This window comes from Paramormyrops kingsleyae, chromosome 13, assembly GCF_048594095.1.
Source record: "Paramormyrops kingsleyae isolate MSU_618 chromosome 13, PKINGS_0.4, whole genome shotgun sequence".
NCBI classification, from domain to species: domain Eukaryota; kingdom Metazoa; phylum Chordata; class Actinopteri; order Osteoglossiformes; family Mormyridae; genus Paramormyrops; species Paramormyrops kingsleyae.
The window spans coordinates 28,443,698-28,457,969 of NC_132809.1; the positions used below are offsets into that span (position 1 = coordinate 28,443,698).

At 38.9% G+C, this 14,272-nt stretch overlaps 1 protein-coding gene across 2 annotated transcripts; it reads left to right on the top strand.

The window, feature by feature from the left end:
- Nucleotides 1–1,739: 1,739 nt before the first annotated feature.
- Nucleotides 1,740–10,625, top strand: LOC111851956 (fibroblast growth factor 4B-like). Of its 2 annotated transcripts, XM_072698708.1 has the most exons (4): nt 1,740–1,795; nt 7,966–8,261; nt 9,652–9,755; nt 10,440–10,625. In XM_072698708.1, the coding sequence occupies exons 1-4, from the start codon at nt 1,740–1,742 to the stop codon at nt 10,614–10,616; spliced, it is 633 nt and encodes a 210-aa protein (XP_072554809.1). In that variant the 3' UTR covers nt 10,617–10,625. The 2 variants fall into 2 exon arrangements, with proteins under 2 accessions (XP_072554809.1, XP_023683114.1); XM_023827346.2 differs by lacking the exon at nt 1,740–1,795 and having other exon boundaries at nt 7,961–8,261.
- The last annotated feature ends 3,647 nt before the right edge of the window (nt 10,626–14,272 follow it).

Below are 14,272 nucleotides of genomic sequence, written 5' to 3' on the forward strand. Positions count from 1 at the left end.
TTTGTCATTAGACAGCATCAGAATAAAAAAATACACGATACTAAAGTTTCACAAGTATATTCTGTATGGAGAATGCAGACAAAAACATGGTGAAAACCCCACGCATTACAAGAGAGCGGATTCTTTCTTCTTTGCAACAATTTGGTGTGGAGCTTTGCAGTCTGAACCTGATCCCACGGTCATGAGAAGACTGGGGCTACGTTGCAGCGCTGCTGAATGAAATATCCCTCCTGAGACTTCTATTCAGGCCCCCTCTTTGTGGCTGCCTTACCTGCTTTCCTATGACATCATACATTTGGAGAAAGAGATCGACCGTTAAAGGAAGGGAAGAAGAGAAAGAAAAAAAAGTGTAAAACTTAAAAAGAAGACTGAGCTGTGTATTATACTTCTAATGGCTATTTCTAAGGTGTAGATACATGCTGTTAGTGTTCAGACATACACAGGAATTAAAGTCAGTTATTCTATACTTCGTAGATTGAAAGTCCCCTATTTCACAATAGCTTTATCCTTTGGAAGGATCCATTCCCCGAGGTACGCTCGCAAAAATAAGTAAGGAAATCAGTCTATGAGAAAAAACTCTGTTACTGATATTGATTTCTCTGGGTTTCTATGAATTCCAAAGTGTAATATTACTGATCAAAAAAGCCAAATTATTGTGCATCTTTGATCTACCCCTGATTCACTCATGCTAGCAAATAAGCTGCATTTCCGAGGGCTTTTGTGTAGTATGATTAAGCTGATCTGTATTTGAATTTCTTCAGTCAAGGCAGATACAGAAATGTGCCGATCTAGAATTTGGATGATAAATGAAAATGCCTACAATTTAATAACAAGTCAATACATTGAAAAGGAAAAAAGACTGACTTGTTAATCTTTGTCAAACTAGATCCATCCATCCATTCATCCATCCATCCAACCTAGAACATTTTCTGGACAGCATATGGCACTAGGCAGGGATACACCCTGGAAGGGATGCCAGTCCACACTAGTATAGAGAGCTGTGCAAAAGTCTTAGGCCGTCAAAGAAAATATTTAAGTGATCATCATGTTACTGTAAAACTATGATGTTATGCCTGTCAAAGTGTGAGCTTAGCAATTTCAAAACATCTCCTAAAATCACACAGTATTAGCAGCAACCATCTAATACATCCATGTATTTTTTTTGACTGAACAAGTAGCACGGCTCATATGGTTAATTGACTTTATTGAAGTAAATTAATTAAATGACCTGGTGGTGAAATTTAATGAATACAAGGAATCAGGGGCATTGAAAGGTCATGGATCCCCTGGTAGATGCAGGGGGGCCCAGCACTTCACAGCGGCCCTTGATTTCATAAAATTATATGCAAAATTGGGCTGGGAGGGTCCAAGGTGACATTTTGTCAGATGTTGAGGTGCCCCTGAGGAAGGATTTGGGAACCAACAACATATTAGTAACTTTTTGGATAATAGAAGAAATTCACGTTAGTCTTTGTTGTGTTACATTTAATTTGCATACAGTCAAATATTAAATTGTTGTTTGTTCTGAGCAAATACACACTTGCAATCCAGGTAAATAGCTTTAAACAATTCCTTTTACTGCCAAAGACTTTTGCACAGTATTGTATATTACATATATTAAAATATAGGTTTAACATAACGTTCCACGATGCTACACCTACATTGTGTTCAGTCATGCAATTAAGAATTTTCATTGTGACCTTGAAAGTAGCTGGTTCCAAGTCTTATTTAGACTAAGCATGAGCATAGATCATGGCTCATATCTGATGTCATTGACTCCTGAGTGTAATGCTCAGTGCTTGGTTTAGTTTAGGATTCAGCTCGGTTTAGTTTTGGATTCAGCTCGGTTTAGTTTGGGATTCAGGTCCCTAGTTTTCTGCGTTTTACCTCCGGGTTTCATATAGAGGATATTGGAGGTGCTATGTTTCCATGATTGCAGTTACAGTTAGTCGGTGATTTGTCTCTAGGTTTTAGGCTTTGGTTAGCTGGCATTTTGTTTCACTTTTCGTGGTCTTGGTTAGCCTGAGTTCCTCAGCTGGTGTGAGTGCAACTGGGAATCCAAATTCAGTATTTCATCCTGGTGCTGTTCCTAATTTTCGCGAAAGCACAGTCTGCTTTTTGTATATCTCCCAGTCAGCAGTCTCGATGCCTATTGGTCACCTCTTTCCTGAGATATACTATGCAATGACAAGGGTGATGCTTGAAACCCTGGGTCCCCCAGCCAAAGTTTACCCTGGGCACCCACCCTCGTGCTCCTAGCATGTATCACGGCCCCTGTCCGTGTTTGGGCCCCAGTGAATGGGATCATTTATGGTGCCTCAGTCTAAATCTGGTATCACGGATGAGTGGGCTGATATAGGAGACCCATCTTGGATACTGTTTGTTGCAGAAGTCAGTGACTGCTTTGGATTACACCTTGCTGATACAGTGACTGCTTTGGATTACAGCTTGCTGATACAGTGACTGCTTTGGATTACAGTTTGCTGATACAGTGACTGCTTTGGATTACACCTTGCTGATACAGTGACTGCTTTGGATTACACCTTGCTGATACAGTGACTGCTTTGGATTACACCTTGCTGATACAGTGACTGCTTTGGATTACACCTTGCTGATACAGTGACTGCTTTGGATTACACCTTGCTGATACAGTGACTGCTTTGGATTACACCTTGCTGATACAGTGACTGCTTTGGATTACACCTTGCTGATACAGTGACTGCTTTGGATTACACCTTGCTGATACAGTGACTGCTTTGGATTACACCTTGCTGATACAGTGACTGCTTTGGATTACACCTTGCTGATACAGTGACTGCTTTGGATTACACCTTGCTGATACAGTGACTGCTTTGGATTACACCTTGCTGATACAGTGACTGCTTTGGATTACACCTTGCTGATACAGTGACTGCTTTGGATTACACCTTGCTGATACAGTGACTGCTTTGGATTACACCTTGCTGATACAGTGACTGCTTTGGATTACAGCTTGCTGATACAGTGACTGCTTTGGATTACAGCTTGCTGATACAGTGACTGCTTTGGATTACAGCTTGCTGATACAGTGACTGCTTTGGATTACACCTTGCTGATACAGTGACTGTCACCTTTTCATTGCTTGTCAAACATATAGCGGGAAAATGTGATAATGATTCATATTCAAAAATTCAATCTACGTAATATTAAAGTGAGCATGACCTTGAAAAGCACTATAGTGACCCCTAAACTAATGAATCCATGGTATTGGATAATGACCCGAGTGAATGATATCCTTAAAGCAATTAAAGGTCTGTTTCTCTTTTGTTTTCTGTATTTGACATATTGGTTATTTACAATTTCTATAATGATTCAATCTGGAAATAATGAGAATTGATTTTTTTTTCTCTGAAGGAAAGCCCCTGATCATTATAAGAGTGTATTTGAATGCTATATGTCAAGTCAGCTGGAATCTACCCCTGGTATAGTGAGGGCCAGTCCAGCCATCCTGGAAAACATCAATCCAGTAAACAAACTCAAGTTCAGCAGTCTCATTCCAAGAAACTTTTCGCTTCTCATGCAACTTACAACACTGCACCCTAGGGGTAATTCTTTCCAGTTTAATTTCACAATCACAATAAGTCGTTGAGATAAACAGTCTGTGTGCAAGAGAAGCACAATGCAGATGCTATTTAAACACACCTACTACAGATTTCAGTTTAAAACTGGAGCCAGTGGGAAGTTCTCACTGATGCGGTCACTGCATCACTGCAACAGTGAGACACTCAGGACAAGTCTGTACCCCCCAGCTGTCTGTACACTAAGTGAGGACTCCTAGTAGCTAACATGCTATTTTAAGCACTTTATACCTCATTTTATGGACAACTGGGTATAGAAAATGGATGGATGGATGGATGGATTAATGGATTCCATTGCTTTTCATTTTATTCTGTGGTTAGATTCATTCAATCATATTATTTATTTTTAACTACCTTTTTATACACTAATGTGCAAAAGTCTTAGGCAGTCACAGAAAAATGATGCTTAAATGTTACTGTAAAACTATGACATTATGCCTGTCAAAGTGCATCAGCTTAGCCATTTGAAAACCTCTCCGGGAAACACCACAGTATTTGCATAACCGGCCCAGAACACCATGTATTTTTTGACTCAGCCACTATCCCACGTGGTGTGCAGCCACTATCCCACGTGGTGTGGCTAACCAATACCCCAGGATTGGTTTGGGAAGCTGTAGAATAGATGAAATTCTTCTTTACCTTTGTTACCGTTAATTTGCACATGTTATAATGTTAAATTGTTTATTATTATTATTATAAAATATATTATTACTCCCAAGATGAACAGCCTTAAAATTTTCTTTCACTGTCTAAGGCTTTTGCACAGTACTGTATTTGTATGCTGTGTCAGTTCCTCCGACTTTATCTCTCCTAGGAACGCATCTAAGACAGCTGTGGTTGCCAATTAAGATGTATAACACGGGGCAGGCGCCAACTAATTGCAGCCAATAGTTTCTACACCGCTAATTATAAGATCATTTCATCTTTAAATCAACAGTATATCAGAGATGTTTAAATACTTGTGAACTTCTGAACCAGATTTATCCAGAGTACATTGAGCTGTAGTTATGTATTTTGCATATTGGTATAATAATATCAAAATAGCATATGCTGTCTGACGACAGCTTGATATTTATTTAGAATAACAAAGCATTATTTCTGGTTAAACCTTCCATGATTCGTATAATAAATCATTATTTGCGGTTACTTTATAGGCTACCAGTCGTTATATTTGTTTCTTTATATGTGAATCAGACACGGTTGACCCAGCCTAAGCCGTTCTGCTGGTCTGGTGGCCCACGCAGGTCTCAAACAGCAGCTGGGAATTTTATGTTAAGCGTATAAGTGTAAACAAACTGACTTTTAAAATCTAAAAGTTCACTAAAGATCATTTATGACTTATTCGAAAAATCGGTTCAAATTTGGAATTTTCTACCAAAAATGTGAAGTGAATTTAATTAAGATAATAAGCAAAGGTATTATAATTTGTTATGCACCTCATCGTTTATTACTGTTATATTTGTGTGGTGAAAATAAACAGTCTACAATTATAACAAATGTTAAATCCTAGTTAATGAATTCTCCCTCCAGAAAAATACGGTTTAATGTGTTGTTTTAGTTGTCCCTCATTCGCAATAATCTGTACGGTGTAATTAGAAGGTTGGCGTTGCTGATTTAAACCTGCAATTTGCATAATTTAACAAGATTCTCTGTAGAGGGCAGCATAAACGATCTACGAAATCTGAGTTTGCGAACATATTGCATTTTTAACGTAGGTAAAATTGCATGCGCCATTTTACAATGCTCCTATATTTACGTATAGGAGTTTGTAGCTTTCTTTTGTTAAAAGGAAAAAGAAAAGTCAAATTCAGCGAAATAATTGAAAAACAATAAACACATTCTGAAGAGGACGGTATCAATAATGCGATTGACGACAGCCACCCACACCCCCGGGTCTCACTATTTTTCAAACCCTGTACGATTCTTTTCCGAATGAATGATCAAATAAATAGCCTATCGCACCGATTCAAATTTATTTGAAGACATCAATTCATAGCAGAAATTTTACGCAGTAAAAGTGTAGATTACCATACTTACAAGCAGAAATAGGTGGCGTCTCATAATGCATTTTAAAATGTAGGCCTATTTAAAAATGAATGTACGCAAATGGAATACTGCGAAACTTATTGGTAGGCTACTACGAATTAGCATAAATATCGGGGATTTAAGTAAAAGCTTTATTAACAGTGAAATTACAGCACCATGGAGAGCGGCAGAGTGAGGACCCCCCCCCACAGACATACACACACAAAATTATAATTATACCGTTGTGGCGACTCATTAATTTCTATGGGGGAACTCTAATGACCTTAACCCCTACCCAGCCGTAATCTTAACTATAAGTGGAGAGCAAAATATGAGACACACACACACACACACAAATAACTTTTTTAACTACTTGAGATAAAAGTTTTAATTATATTGAATGTAACATGCTATGTATATTATTATTATTATCGTCGTTATTATTATTAAAATAGTTTATGTGTTTACCCCACTGAATCGGTGATGGTTTTATTTTTTTAAAAAAAAGCAAGAAAAGAAAAAAGAAAAATAATTCACAGCGGAATAACTTACACAAGCAATAACTTTTTGTCTAACTTGACAAAATTCTTCGTTTATTTAATATCTGCATTGAATAAACTTAAAACGTCTCACCGTTCAATCAATGACAAGGAAAATTTAAGGATCTTCATGTTTTGCCTCACCGACTCAGTGAGTCACTGAGGATCATGTAAATAAACAATGACAAGGAAGCTCTCTTACCTATTATATTCAATTACATTCGATTAAAAGTGCTTTATGCTAGACCTATTTTTGTTCATTTATTATAACAATAACGACAGAATCATAATATCGCAAACGATTGGAATTATCCTGAATGCCAAAATGTCTTTTTAAAGCCTCTCTCAATTGTCACTCGCGTTTACTAAAAGGTATTGTATTTAAGAAGTCGTTACTTTGTTAAAATTCGTACTACTCTTGAAGAATCCCCGAATATCATGTCATTCATCATCTAACGTGCGGCTTAACTAACCCACCTAAGTGCATTCTTTTTTTCCCCCTTCTTCATCGAATCAACTCACTGAGAATCATGATAAAAGCTTAATCTGTTCAGATCCGATATTATCCAACGTTAAGGTGCCCTTACTTGTGACTGAAAAATTCATGTTTCCATTTTTTTTCCTTTTCGCTTTTCCTCTAAAAGACGTTCTGCGGCTAACGCAACAAATAATATCGCATATCTGGAATATTCAGATACTAAGGCGTGCTTGTCAGATAACGGACATCTTACTAAAAAAATGAGGAGGAGGGATTCCACGTATGAATCAGTATGTTCAGTCGGGTATAACAGTTTCAATCAGCACTTTTTAATAGAGCACATACTCTGTATAGGCATGCTTGTAGTACACAAACTAGGGACATCAATCGTCGCGTCTGACTTTCATGTGGTAATCGTCTTAGAATTGATTAAAACAAAAATATATCAGAAGTACTTTTTCGAGATACAAAACGTTATTTAGTCTCGCAATTGTTCCTATTATGGGGCAATGTAAGTTTAAGTATAAAAGTTAAATTTTACAATAAGTTGGATTCTACTATTGTTTTTTTCCAGTTATTGTTCATTTGTAGTTTCCTGAACGATATTTTAGATTGTTACTTTTGCAATTTCCCATGTACACCCTCCCATACACATTTTCTTTGTATTTTGCATTATAATAGAAGTTAGCGATGCAGAAAGCAAAATGAAATGTCGCCAAGCCTCTACTCTTTTCAGAATCTCAATACTTTCTATAGGTCCATGCGCTAAAAGAGAGAGCTACTTTAACGTTTTTATACACATTCCATTCTTTCAAAGGAATTCGGAAGGCGGTGTTTGTAAAAAAGTGTCTTCTTCTGCATGATCTTAGCAACAAGGCGAGGTCAGGCATCATTGGGTGGCGATGGTCTCAGGCAGAAGCTGCCTGGCGCTGCAGTAGGTGGCGTATGATGTAATTTCTAAGCGGATATAAATATCGTCAGTGGCCGAGCCGCGGTATGGCTGTACCGCGCCGTTATGGACAATCAACACTTCTTAACTTCTCCTTGAATTCAAAACAACCTGGAAGTGAGTGTGAGTCGACCTTCGTGGAAAACACATGCCCTCTCAGCAAAAAACTCCATTCAAGAACAAGTGGATATTCTAAACGGGGAATTGGTCTGGAAGTCGGTGTTCACGCTAGCTTCATTCTTTTTTTCCTTTTGCCAAATTTTGGTTTCTAGTTATTAAAAAAAAAAAAAAAAAAAAAAAAAAGGTGACCACACAAGACGGAATTTTATCTGGGAGACGTGTATCTATATTGACCAGGATGACTTTCCAATCGGCCTTATTACCGCTACTGGTATTTGGAGTGCTGTCCAGCTTGGTGCGAGGTGCCCCCCTTTCTGGCAGGCAGAACGGCACGTTAGACCGACACTGGGGGAGCCTCTACTCGCGCTCCTTGGCTCGGATCCACGGGGAAAAAAGAGACACCAACCGAGACACTGACTATCTTACTGGAATCAAAAGGTTGCGGCGTCTTTACTGTAATGTGGGTATTGGATTTCATATACAAGTCCTGCCGGACGGAAGAATCACTGGAGTACACAACGAAAATCGATACAGTAAGTTTAACTATACAGTATTTAGAGAATTTGGTCTTATGTTGAATAATTTGTTAGCAAGTAAAGTACAGCTCCGAACAGCATTTTAAATCAGGATCTTAATTATTTTAAGAACATATATTAGGCTCCCGTTTCGAAGTTCTAAACAGAATTAACATGTTTTCTGCCCACCAAATTGCAATATTTCAGTTAATAATGTCCAGCAGTTGCCCATCGCAATATGTGCGATGAAGTTCTGGTACCAATGGGTTTTGGTACAAAAATTCGCTTTCAACTAACAGAAAGGACGTGATCATTTTAAAAGTTGGGCGCAGATATGTAATGCTAAATGCGTTCACAGCACAAGAGAATAGATTATATTTCATTTAGTTCTTTTTTATTAAAGTTTTCCTCGTACCATCAGAAAATAGTGTCCCATGCAGTTACTATTCAATCAAAATCCAGAACAATCAATGACCGCAAGCAGATGACGTAACTTTCATTGCCACTGAAACACTCACCAGTCAAACGCGTAAATGTGAGCATTTGAGCATTTAGCCTTTGATTCCCAGAAAAGGCATTACTATTCACCACATGCGAAGCATTTCTAAGGAGTATGTTAACTCTTTTGATGGCAGATGGGCAACGTGATGAATTTGAAGAGCTACGGGGTGTTTATGCTCCTGAACTTATTTTGATTCATTAAAAAAATAAAAATAAAAGGCAACGTTACAGAAATTCACACCAGAGCGCTGTAAAAGCGTAGTTTATATGAGCATTGCATGTCAGTCATGATCCTTGTCTACATAACACCATTTACTGCGTATTATTTTAAGCTGCAGGAGTATTACCCTGTCAGTGTGAGGTGAGAATAATCTGGGTACCTCGTTTTTCATGGTAAATATCTATAGTTATCCAAACGTATCAAGTGGTTTTTTTCACACACACGCACGCACACACACAGGCACGCACGCGCACACACACGCGCACACACACGTTCATATATTCATATATTTACGGGGACCATCCATTCATTTATATGGGAAAACCCTAATCCCAATAATGACGATCTTAACTCTCAACCAGCCCCAACCTTAACCATAAGTAACCAAACAAAATACAGGACTTTTTTGTTTTTTTGATTGCAGTTACAGATTTTTATCAAACGGAGCCTCCTCTTGTAATGACTGAAAAAAATGGTCTCCACAACGGCATAACAACAGGTTTTTATCACACTGTGGGACATTTGTTCCCCACAGTGTAATATACACATACTGCCCCCCCCCCACACACACACAAACACACACACACACAATTTCTATCACCTAGTAAAGTATAATTCCCACACTAACAAACACAAATCGGTCAGAATGCCCTTGTCTAAATCTCTTGCCACTGTCGTTCATTTTAGGTATTCTGGAAATTTCTCCAGTGGAAAGAGGAGTGGTCACCCTATTTGGTGTCCGTAGCCGTCTATTCGTGGCCATGAACCTCAAAGGGAAGCTGTATGGATCTGTAAGTACATGGGAGTGCGTTCTCACCCCTCCCTATAGACTCACTGCCCTGTGCATGAGTTGCACTGCCACTGCCTTGCCGTCGCATTCCTGAGCGCAGTTCTGGCGTGTTTTCGTCCAGGGATGAGTTATTAAATATTATGATCTATCTATCTATCTATCTATCTATCTATCTATCTATCCATCCATCCATCCATCCATCCATCCATCCACCCATCTATCTATCTATCTATCTATCCGTCCGTCCGTCCGTCCGTCCGTCCGTCCGTCCGTCCATCCATCCATCCATCCCTTATATACAAAGCAACATACAGTTTAGAAAGCAGTGTCAGCAAGTCCCAGTAGCAATTGGGGGGGGGGGGGGGTTAAGGGGCTTGACTAAGGGCCCAACTGTGAAATCATTCTGCAAACCACGAGATGGGGGCCATTTTTCATAAATGTATGATGATCTTAAAAAAAGGCTTTAAGGAAAAGAAGTTTGTAGACCCAGAAAGACAAAGTGTGCAGTCGCCATTGTGTCCCCCCAGAGTATTTCAACATCATCTGCTAAATGTTCCCGTTGCCCCTTTTTACAACTTGACACCACGGGCAACTGCTTCCTTACTGCTGCGTGAATCCAGGGGCTATCGAAGCAAGGCGACCAATCATCGCAGGACGTGACGTGTTTGTTTCCATCTCCCTTCAGGGTCATTTCAACGACGAGTGCAAGTTCAAAGAAAAGCTCCTGGCAAATAATTATAACGCCTACGAGTCGACGGCGTATCCGGGGATGTACATAGGCCTGAGCAAAGTGGGCAAGACGAAGAAAGGGAACCGCATCTCACCGGCGACAACAGTCACACATTTTCTGCCAAGAATATGAGCAAATCATGTGGAGGAATATGAATGTGTGGGGGGGGGGGGGGGTCACATGTCGAGGACTCAAATGGGGGACTCAAAAAGATGCACTTTTTTGAAGTTTTACACAGGAATGGGTGTATCATGTTTAAGCTTTACCATTCAGGTATGTATATAGTGCAAAAGACAATTTATTTATTACACTGATGCTGATTTCTGCTCTGTGCATAGGAAATACATAACTACTGGTTTATTTAATAACAGATATGTATATATTATTTATCACTATGTTTGCTGCTACAAGTATTGAACTGAAAATTTCCTTTATTTTACAAAGAGTTTTTTTTTTTTTATACGGTTTTGTGTAAAACTTTCTTTTTCCTTCCCTGGGAAGAATTTTTTCTGTGTTAGGCCTCGATTGGCACCTACCAACATGCGGCAAGGCAGAAGGTGTTACAGGCTAACAGAGCTGTCCCTCATATCTGGGTTTGGCTCAAACTGGGGCTTGAACTTTGACTTGGACGGCGTTCGATGTATCAGAGAGAAATCGCCCTGCTTCTTCAGCTTGTTTAAAATAAAAGGCGGGACAGGATAATGATGTGTAATCCAGTCATCATGCCCTTGGCTCTCACAGAATGCATATTCTACGCAGAACAGTTCAAGGCCTCACGTGACTTCATCATATGTGATACATATTTTTTCTTGGCAGCTGATTTAAATAGCTTTTAGTTTTTCAATATTTTGGTAGAATGGAGATTTTATGAAATCGACAGGTTAATAATCAAATGGTATATTTTGTCCATAAATTACACTTCATTACCGCTATATTTAAACTGTAGGCAGTATCCTTGGCCATATAGCTGCCCCATCATTTTTTTCATGCCTTTTTTCTACCTTGTTTCACTAACAGCCAGTGATCTCATTGTAGAACTTTCCTCAAAGGTTTTACATTGGTTTGTCCTTCCTGGGTGTGTTCACCTACCTTCTAATCTATCTCCTATGCAAAAGTTCAAGCCGCCACGAGGACTTAAGCTGGGCCTCGTCACATTCAAGCTATCTTTACCCCGTGACTTACTTTAGTAAGGATAATCATTGTGGAAATATCTGCAGGCAGCTGCTACTCTGCACTACATGGCCACCCTGTAATCCTATATATTTATTTACATGTTCTTTTTTTCTGTTCAAATATAAGTAATGGCGACCAAGTGAGCTTAAATAAGATAAGGACCGACCGTATGGGATACCCAACAAAGCTGGGATTTGTTTGAGGTGTTGCGTTACAAAAGAACCACTTCAGCTTGACATGCTGATCTCTGTGTCTCCGAACAATAATTCCACTCCGAACATTTATAACAAAAACGTGAGACTCCCTTTAACATTCCTTCCAGACCTCCCTCTCCTCACTTTAGTCTGAGTGTCTACTTCCTCTCCGTAATGGTTCACTGTGTTGCAATTTGTTTTTTTTTTTATGTTTTTTTTTTTGCTGTATTTGTTTTTAGTTCCTTGGGCTAAATTTAGCACGCAGTGTCTCAGAAAGGAACATTAAGTAATTTGGTATCTTATGCTTTACCCAAAGTGCAGCAATTGTAGTAAGAAAAAATATAGCACAGAAGAATGGAATCGAGGAAAGAAGATGTAGAAATGTAGGTTCTTATGTTCATCAGTTATATTCTTTATTGTTCCTGCATTCAGGTCAGGAAGATGTAGCGGAGTCAGGAAGCTGACACTTGTGGGAATATGTTTCGACTAAAACCGTGTGTAACCAGAATCTGCCTGTAGTTTTATACAGGACTTGTTAAATACTGTGGTATATGTGCTGTGCACATTGAAGTTAATAAAATATATTTTGAAAGTGTATTCACAAGATTTTGTTTGACTAATATTTGTGAATATTAGAAACCTTATGACAGATGAAATTTAAATATGTATGCACACACACACACACACACACACACACAGGTTTGTAATTATATCTTTGTGGGGACTCTCAATTTGTTTCTGTGGGGAATACTCTAATCACAACATGAAACCTTAACCCCTACCCAGTCCTAACCGTAACCATGGACCTGGAAAATGGTCCCCACATCAAAATAGCAGGTTTTTATCACATTCTGGGGAACATCTGGTCCCCACAATGTAATATAAACCTAATTCACAATTATAAACCATATCATCATAACACACAGGCTGAGAAAGTGTATTCCTGAAACAATATAAATATGTAACTACACAAGACAGGAAAGGAAAGAAAACTATTTCCTGCCGTAGATTAAAAATATCATGCATATTTTAACAACTGACTGGAGGTCAGTGTGCGGCCTGCAGCGATTCAGGCCTGTCATTGTTAGCGTGAGTAGCAATAGCTACAGATCAAACGGTGTTACATAACATACTGTTTAGCCTCACACTGGCGTCCAGAGCTCTTCAATCAAAGAAGAGAATGCAAAGGTAGGAGGATGGCAGAGCAAACACATTGTCAGATTTCCCTGACCCTAAACTACAGACTTTCTGCTCTCTTGCTCAGAATAATGCGTCACCAAAGCTAAAGGTACCATCGAAAAATATGACTATACCTCATAGGGGCTGAAGAACATGAAAGGCCCGACATCTGCGATTGCTAAAGATTAAGCGTAAAGCCTGAGTAAGTTCCAGTTGCTCCGAAGCAGAGGGGCCCTGCTGACATCTCCTTAGTAAATTGATTATGCAAATAAGGTCAAACAGAGTAAATTGGTTTCTGAGGGCAACCTTAGGCAGCGTGAATGGAGGACAAAGTTCTGGCAAATAACAGAGTGTGATTTTACAGGAGGAAGCAGAGGGCGGGTGAGTCTATTTCAGGGGAGTGCTGTTTTAGCAGCAAGCCACCGTAAGCTCCTCTCCAAGGCTCTTAATTCAACTTTCCGCACAAGCCGAGTCTCATCAGAATGGTCAAGGAGCAACAACGACTCTCTCTCCTTTTTTTTACATCCCCCTTGAAGTCTGCCGTCTCAATATATCTCAAAATAAACCTGTTTCTGGGACAATCCAGCTTTTGTGTGTTAATGAAACCAATGTAACACCAACAGAGCTTATCAGGTAACCATTATAACCTCAGTTACGATGGCAGCGTCTTTGTTTCATTGTCTTTTTAACATTTTTTACTAGCAGACAGCTTCACAAAGACACAACCTTGGTAAAGACAGACAGGTGTGTCCGTTCAGTACATAAATACACTCGTATTTTTGGCAACTTGCTCTAAATTTAGCTTTTACCATTGACTGAAAACCAACTTCGGCGGAGTTCTCAGCTTTTAGATGATTTTTAAAAATTAAAATAAAGATTTTTTTTCTTTTTTACTGGGCAGAATCGGATCACCTCAAGTTAGAACCTGTACAGTATCCCTCTTGTCCTCACTCAACCAGAAAAAAACATTTATATTAATGATTTATTAATAATTAAACATTCCACAGTTCTTGAAATCATAACAATAAAACTTGAAGAGTTCATAAATCCAAGAAATGCACACTGATTTCAAATAACTATGGCTGTTACAATAACTTAAAATAAAAAGAACAAGCATACCACACCTATTGTTTGATAGTAAAATAAACATTTATTCATCTCTCGAGGTTCATTGGCCTAGATGCCTGTATATCCCAAAACAGGCCTTTCAAGTCCTGAAATATACAAAGACTTCACAAGGCA

Bases quoted from the DNA above. Each gene is read 5' to 3' on its own strand.
- LOC111851956 (XM_072698708.1), top strand. From the start codon at position 1,740: ATGAGCATAGATCATGGCTCATATCTGATGTCATTGACTCCTGAGTGT. The intron at 1,796-7,965 runs GTGCTTGGTTTA...TATATTGACCAG, and splicing joins ACTCCTGAGTGTAATGCTCA to GATGACTTTCCAATCGGCCT. The intron at 9,756-10,439 runs GTAAGTACATGG...ATCTCCCTTCAG, and splicing joins AAGGGAAGCTGTATGGATCT to GGTCATTTCAACGACGAGTG.